The sequence below is a fragment of the Belonocnema kinseyi genome, chromosome 3, assembly GCF_010883055.1.
Source record: "Belonocnema kinseyi isolate 2016_QV_RU_SX_M_011 chromosome 3, B_treatae_v1, whole genome shotgun sequence".
Lineage (NCBI taxonomy): Eukaryota > Metazoa > Arthropoda > Insecta > Hymenoptera > Cynipidae > Belonocnema > Belonocnema kinseyi.
In genome coordinates, this window is record NC_046659.1 from 92,353,475 (window position 1) to 92,361,440 (window position 7,966).

Sequence of the window (7,966 nt, forward strand, 5' to 3'; positions counted from 1 at the left end):
AATGTCAGCTTTTAATAGTGTCAATTTAAGTCAAAATCAATTGGACTTAAATAAGTTAGTGCACATTTTTGAATGGACATACTTTGACGTGCTAGATCTTTATCCATTATTAATAAAATCATATGGTAATTATTACATCAAGAATGGCGTAAAATACATCGGTATTTTGCTAGTAAATAGTCGCTAGCGCATCTGGAGAACGGTGGGACGACCCCTTGTAAGATGTGACAAGTGGCCTGTGGCGTAGAAAATATTTTCGACTCTAATCTGTAATGCAGCTAGCCCATTCACCTTTCGGGAAAGTATCCTTTGAAACAGTCAGGCCTAAAGTTGTAAAAAGTAGAAATATAGGCGGGAAGTCTCTCTAGGTCCTAGGTCTCTAGGAGTCTAGGACTCTCGGTAGATTACTGGGGAGGAGTAACTCTGCCTGGGATTACGTATTAAAAATCGCAAAATAAAAAGCAAATTGTATTTATCATGATTATTTTTGTATTTGTTTCTTATTATGCTTTAAATTGTATTCTAAGCTGCTCTGAAACATGTATCATTTCAATAAATGTATATCATTACAATTTATAATATGCATACAAATTGAATCTTACTAATTCTTATTTCCTTGTTTTTATAATTTTTTATTTTTAATGTTGTTTTTTACGATTAAATAAAAACTACTAGGCATCTGCATAGGGTCTAATACAGGAACCTATATAGGGTATTATATAGGAGCCTATGTCCTCTTTCGTCTTTTCTGTGCTTTTTCCAAAAAGTTCATTTTTGCATTTTTTATCTTAAGTTTTACGATTAAAAGAAGATCTACTCGTCCAATCGAAAAATGATTAATAATAAATTTATGGATCTTTTTAGGCGAACAACTGTTGTCTGGTAATTTAAGTTCATACCTTGTGTCGTTTTTTCAAACAAATTTAATATTTTTATTTAGAATGTTATTTTTTACCACTAAAGCAAAAACTAACTGTCCTATCAAAAATTATAGCTCTTTTTTGGATGAACAGTTTTTGTCTCATTTTTTCCGTAGCTTATATCGAAAAGTGATTCATTATCATTCATTATCATATGTTCACAGTTTTGACTATATAGCTCGTGTTGTTTTTCTGGCAGAGGCGTAAAAGGTTAGAAGGGGTTGGTGTGCTCGACGATTTTCTTCTTTCGAAAAAAATGGAGCAAAGAGTTTGCATTAAATTTTTTGTGAAAAATGGAAAGGACATCGATTTTCAACGATTGAGGAGATGAAAACTGCATCGCTGAAAGAACTCAAGGCTATACCACAAAATGATTATCAGAAGTGCTTCGATGATTGGAAAAAGCGTTAGCACAAGTGTATTATATCTGAGGGGGATTACTTTGAAGGGGACAACATAAATATTGAGGAATAAATGAATATTTTTTGAGAAAACCATAAAGTCACCTTATTTTTTAACACACCTCGTATACGGTTCTTACCTAATTTCAAACTTAAAAGGCCTTGCATAAATTACTGTTTTCTTCTATTTTATTTGAATAACTGTACACTGTAAGGTAGTATTTTGTGTGTATATATTAGTTCTAAAATATGTGATTCTAATTTCAAGGTAAAAGAGCCATCAATCATTTAAATCGTACAATTAAAAATAATGTTGTAAAAAGCTCTGAATAAAAAGTTTGTAACATTTGGAAATGTTCAAGCATTTTTATCAAATTAATATTTTGCCTGACAAACAACGCCACTGATAATAAACAATGGAGTTCTTGAAAGTATTTTTTTCAAAAATATATATATATATCATACCTAAAATTTTGTTTGAAAACACTATAAATTTGTAAAAGTATATATGTATTTTAGCTACAAACTGTATATTATGTTTAGCTCTGTCATAATTAAAATAAATAAAACTTTTTAGTCATTAAAAAATAGGTGAATATAAAACTTTTTCCGGTGATGTATTAAAATTATAAGTCATAATTTATTATTTACAGCATATAAATAGCTATGTAACGATATAATATTTAAAATTTTAATTTTAAAAATAAATAATTAGTTTTCATTATATAACTACTCACTAATAATTGTGAATCATTAGAATAATTATATAATAAACACTTAATATTCGAGTGGTAAATAAATATGCAGTACATCATTTACATTTATGGTAACTCCTGTTTTTGTAACTGCGGTGGTAACTCATTTTAAAAATTTTCTAACTTCAGCGATTACAGGCGCGGAACGTCTGAAAAATGCCGAAAACTGCGAAGTAACTCCGAGGAGTTGACCCACAAACCAAGAGGGCGCTTTTAGCAGTCGAATTTTGACGTAGTCTCTTATTCCATTACATGAGCAATCTCCCAACTCCCAACTCATCTCTGATAATATCTTTGCTCTGGTCGACTTTATCGGTCCAAAAGTCGACCTTTTATAATTGACTTGGACCCTCAAAATCGACTTTGTTTATTCGACTTTTCATCTTCCGACGACGAATGACTTTTTTTTACCGCCACGCACGGAGTCGTCGGAGTTTTCACATTTAATTATTTTAATTATGAATTCGTGCCTCCACGCAACAAGTGTGCAACGCGGCTACATATGCTACGGCTTTTTAAAACTATGTGGCGACTGCCGAGGTAGAAATACACCACCGGCCCAGTACAGGCCCAGTACAGCCTGCCGGAGTTCCAGTACTGGCTGGCTGTACTGGGCTAGTACTGTGTCAGTACTGGCTGGTAATGCTTGGCGGTACTGGCAAACCGCTTGCGTACGAAAATGCCGGAGTTCATTTTAAAAATAATAAAAAATTATTTAATTGTTTTAAAGACCATCCATTCATCATTATACGACTGCATATCGTCCAAATATTATTTATAATTACAAAAATATAATTTTCAAACTATTTGTTTATTTTTAACAAACACTATTTCTATAATCTAAAGATATAACAAAAAAGGTATTTAAAAAATAAATAATAATTGACGGCGAGTATTTTGTCAATACATGTTAATGGCGCTGCTTAGAATGAATACATATTTGCATTCTAAAACATTATATTACAAATAATATTTCTAACGCTAAGGGGGACCGAACCTACATATTTATACCTAAATCTATAACCTAGCAGTCCGGAGTGCTAAACACTGCGCCAAACCGACAAGTTTAAACTTGATGAAAAAGCCATCCTCATAAGCTACAGTTCAAAAAGTTAAAGTACCAAATTTGGAGCTCTCTTTTTCTAATTATTTTTTATTATCCGACGTTATCTAAATGTAAAATACACGAACTTTTAACAGGAATATCAATAAAATAATTATTAAATAAATAATTTAAATCGACTACAATTTTTCTCCGTGTAATATTTTTTTTTTCGCGTTTTAGACCATTTTAAAAGTTCTGATAATAACATTTCATGAGCATTTAAAATTTGTATCGATGGAACTTCGAAATTTTACCACGCTGCGCAACAATTTTTTTGATAACAATTTTCTTGAAACCTTCGTGTAACGTTTTGTTTTTTAGGTGTTTTTGACTATTCTACAACGATTAAAACGTACATCCAATGTAATTTTTTCGGAAATTTAACATTTTTCATGAAGGTGGAACTTAGAATATTTTCCTTAAAAAAAGTAATAGAAAAAAAATGATTTAACCTTAATTGTATAGTCAATTTCTCAACATTTCAAAACGGCCTGACAAAATTTGTAGACGTGTTTTTTTTAAGTCTATTTTTGTACTACTGGCATAATGCCGCCCCGGTCGTGCAGCCAACGTTCTGCCAGTACTAGAAGAACCACCGGCTGTCTGTACTGGTGGACAGTACTGGTCCAGTATTGCGCCGGTGGTGAACTCCGGCACACTACCGACATTTCCACCTGGGTGCTGGTATGTGTAGATTGTAGTGTTTAGTAATTCAGCCCCGAATCATACTGCCGTATGGATTTATTTTTCATAACTTGAAAATTGAATCAAAATTAGATGCAATAAGTAACAAAAGGGTCTTGAGCAGTAGCACAATTCTGCAGTTTCACCTACAAGCCTTGCACCTGTCGCTTTTCTTCTAAAATCATTACAGTGGTGCCTTTAAGATTATTTTGAAACCAAACAGAAAAAAAAATCGCTGGAGGAATGTTTGAATAATCTCAATTTTTTATTTTTATTTTCAGATTATTGTGTATATTTTTATAAAAATAACTCCAAAATGGTGCTTCTTTAGTTTAAACTCTAGTTTATGGCATCGAAAAAAGTATCTAAACGTTAAAACTCTTTGGAACTCCGGGGCCCATTAAAATGTTCGAAAAAGTTTGAAAAATGACAGTTTTTATTAGTTTTGATGTATTTCTCCATTTCAGAGCAAATTAAAATTACTAACATCTCATCTATCTTTTATTTTCTACAGGTCAAAAATATTAAGCATTATTCAACTGTTTTAGTTCAAATGGCCTTTTAGTTCAATTGCAACTTAGTTCAAACGGATACCTACCGTCGAAAAAGTCAAAGTCAATTATAAAGTCAAAATTCGACTTTTTGTTGTGACTTTCCCATTCCTAGATTGGGTCCCCCAGGATGAAAAACACCCTGCTAGCTGCTACGCCCCTGAAAGCGGTTCAGGATCGTGCACAAACATATTAACATCGTCAGCTGACCGGTTGTTATTGCTCATAATATTGTTTTGACATTTTTACCATTTACTTTGCATATAAATAATTTGTTCAGAAAATGACAACCAGAGAGATATTAACTATCCAAATTGGTCATTATTCAAATTTTATCGGGACGCATTGGTGGAATTTACAAGTATGACTTTAATATTTATCTATTCGATCGTCTTTACTTCCTAACCTATAAATATAATTTTTAAATTCTTGTAATTTTATATTATATGCTTAGACTTTAAGAAATTTGATACACTTTATTCTTATAAATAAATTTCAATCTACCTATCTCATTTTCCTTTTTTATTCCTTTATTCCCCCTTTTTTGTATAAAGTTTCCTTTTCTTGTTTTTTTTTGCATAAATGCGAACTAAATTAATACAATACAATATGAATATCTAACTATTTTTGCTTAAAAGTTAATTCTTTTTGATTTAAATGTCTACTATTATATTTTTCGTTTATAATTCGTCTTTTTTCGTTAAAAATTAGTGATTTTTAAAAAAATTCATTTCTTTCGTTAGAAATTTCATAATTTTAGTTAAAAATTCAGCTTTTTGTCTTTATTAATCCATTTTGGTTGGGGATTCTCTATTTTGTTAAAAATTCGTCGATTTCGTTGAATTCAACTGTTTTTGTATTACGAATTAAAATCTTTCTTAATTAAAATATCAACTTTTATCATTTTCGATCAAGTTTCACCTTTTTATTTTGAAAATGTAACTGCTTGTTAAATGTAATTCCATTACATATTCCGCATAATTTTACTTTAAATCGCTATGAATAAAACTCCAAACGAAATCAAAAAAATTCTGAAGTCTAAACATACTTTTTTTCATTTGTTTATAAAGTAATATTTAATATATTTGTTTACCTAATATATTTTATTTCTTTTAGGAGACAAATTTTTCCTATGATCCTAAAACTCCTTCAGAAATTAATCACGATGTATTGTACAGAGAAGGAGAAACATCACAGGTAAGAATCTTGTATATTTTAATAAATCATTAAATTATTAATTTAAATAAATGTACAATTGTAGAAATAAATAAAAGATCATATTGGTATCATTATATCATTCTAAGTTGAATAATGATTTTAACTTGAAATATTAATTAAAACAAAACAAAAGTCGTATACTTCACAATTGCAAGTGCTAGGAATTGAACATTTTTAAATGATTATGTGTTTTATGTATAAAACGTTAAAAATGGAAGTATCATAAAATTCAAATATTTGAAATAAACAATTTTAAATTGAAAGTAAAAGCCTAAATAGTTTAACAATTAATTTCAAATTGAACACTTTAAAAGCGAAAATAAAAGGGACTTTGAAAAAATTCAATAATTTTAGTGCTTAGCATCTAAAACTGAATATTAATGAATTTCATAATTTAAAAAGTTAGCAATTTCAAACTCAAAGCATTTAAATTCAATAATTTTGAATTTTGAGTACTTCATATCGTTCAAGTTAAAATTGACGTGTAAAACTAAAACTTCAGAACATTTTATAATAAAACATTATCAGGTACATTTTTTCGAAAAATTACCAATTTTAATTGTTAGACCCATAATCTTAGATAATTTAATTACTATTATTTATTAAAATCTGAAATTTTATGATTTAGATCATTTAAAATTGACCAATTTCAAACTTGAAGCGTGTAAATTGAATTTTTTTGTTTGAAGTGCTTGAAAGTATACAATTTAAAATTCTAAGCATTTTTTCAGATGTGATTTTTAATTTTAAGGAATTCTACAGGATTTTTATGGATTTTAAATAATTTCTCAGTACTTTAAATATGGAAATATTGAATAATCGCGCACATAGCGCGCTTGTTTACTGGCTAGTTCAGAGGGGAAAACAATTTTTCTTTGAAGTAGAATTTTTTCACCAATTCTCTATATTACTTTTTTTTTTAAAGAATTTGCAGGGTGGCTGCTGGACCGGGAAATCAACGGAAATTTTATGAGACCGGGAAATGACCATGAATTTATTATTTGACAGGGAATTTTGCAAATTTTTAGAGAAACAAATCTTTTCAAGTTTGATTTCAAAAGTTTTTAAATAATTTTCTAAAATTTGAAAATCTTTTACTTACAAAATTTCCATTTTTAATTTGAATTTTTAAGCGTGCGTTTTTCATGTAAAGAATTTTAAAAGCAGCTTTAAAGGCTTAAAAATTTGTAGCGTTTGAAATCGATAATTTTTGATAAAAAAAAGCCTTTTTAGTGGATTAAATGGGAATATAAATTATAATGATTTTTAAAATTAAACTATACATTCAGGATTAACAAGTGAATCATAATTTATTTTACAAGACGATTCGGGATCAGTTCAACATTTCCAGATTTTAACGTGAAAAATTAAGTGTTTCAATTAGATATTCTAAGTATTTAAACAATTGTAAATTCCCGATTGAAACTATAATCTATTTTCCATTTTAAAATAACTTCAAAATTATATGTTCATAATTAAAGGCTTTTATTAAATTTAAAATATTGTTTTAGTCTATAATTTGAGGTTTTGTAATCAGGAAAAATGACAATTGCTTAATATTTAGAAATATTTTATCGTTCATGTAAAATCAGTCATTATAAATCAAACACTCAGAACTAAACAAAAAAACTAAACTTTGAACGCCAGAATTTTAATAGTTCTATTTAAAAACTTATAACACAGGCCCACAAAAAAAACAAAAGTGTCTGTGCAATTGACCAGACCTATATATTCTTATGTATTTTTCGACGCTGAATCCGAATTTGCAATAAAAAAGTAGGGTCCAGCTAATTTTTTATGGGGTTTTGCTCGAAAAACCTCATTTTTTACGGTTTTTCATGGTTTTTTTAAAATAAAAAAAAATAAAGAAAAATTGTATTTTTTTGACTTCAGAATCGAATTCTACGGGAAAAATACATCGAAAACCATGTTTTGATTTTTTTTCTTACAAAAATTTCAACCCACCATACGGCGATGAAAAGGCAGAAAATCGCGAAAAGTGAAAATTTGCTTCAAATTTGATTAAAATGACATTAAAATCAAGTTTTACGATTTTAAACCGATTTATAAACATTGAAAATACTTTACTGGGGGTTTTTGAGGTCGCTGATCACGAATTTTAAGTCATTTTTTCAAAAAACAACTCCTAGTCCGCGTAAGTGGACAATAAACGTGATAAATTGATATTTTTTTCAAAAAATCGATGTTCAGTGAAGAGCAAGGAGAAAGTTTTCACCAAGACTTGAAGGAATTTGAACGCAGATTTCAAAGACGATGGGGTATAAATATGTTGGCAGATTACTGCTGGATGATGAAGAGAGAAACATCTTCA

The 7,966-nt window shown here is 29.1% G+C and overlaps 2 protein-coding genes across 5 annotated transcripts in view; one reads left to right on the forward strand and one right to left on the reverse strand.

Annotated features, from left to right (window-relative positions):
- LOC117169046 (protein misato) overlaps positions 1-7,966 on the forward strand; it is a 205,647-nt gene that overhangs the window by 178,198 nt on the left and 19,483 nt on the right. Inside the window, exons 1-2 of one of the 2 annotated variants that reach the window (XM_033355135.1) lie at positions 4,478-4,777; positions 5,533-5,613. In XM_033355135.1, the coding sequence (XP_033211026.1) occupies positions 4,700-4,777; positions 5,533-5,613 (159 nt within the window). In that variant the 5' untranslated portion in view covers positions 4,478-4,699. Of the gene's footprint in view, positions 1-4,477; positions 4,778-5,532; positions 5,614-7,966 lie in introns of those variants that run through there. The other variant, XM_033355134.1, reaches the window with a different exon arrangement.
- LOC117169050 (decapping nuclease DXO homolog) overlaps positions 1-7,966 on the reverse strand; it is a 76,112-nt gene that overhangs the window by 43,642 nt on the left and 24,504 nt on the right. The gene's annotated exons all lie outside the window — the stretch shown is intronic.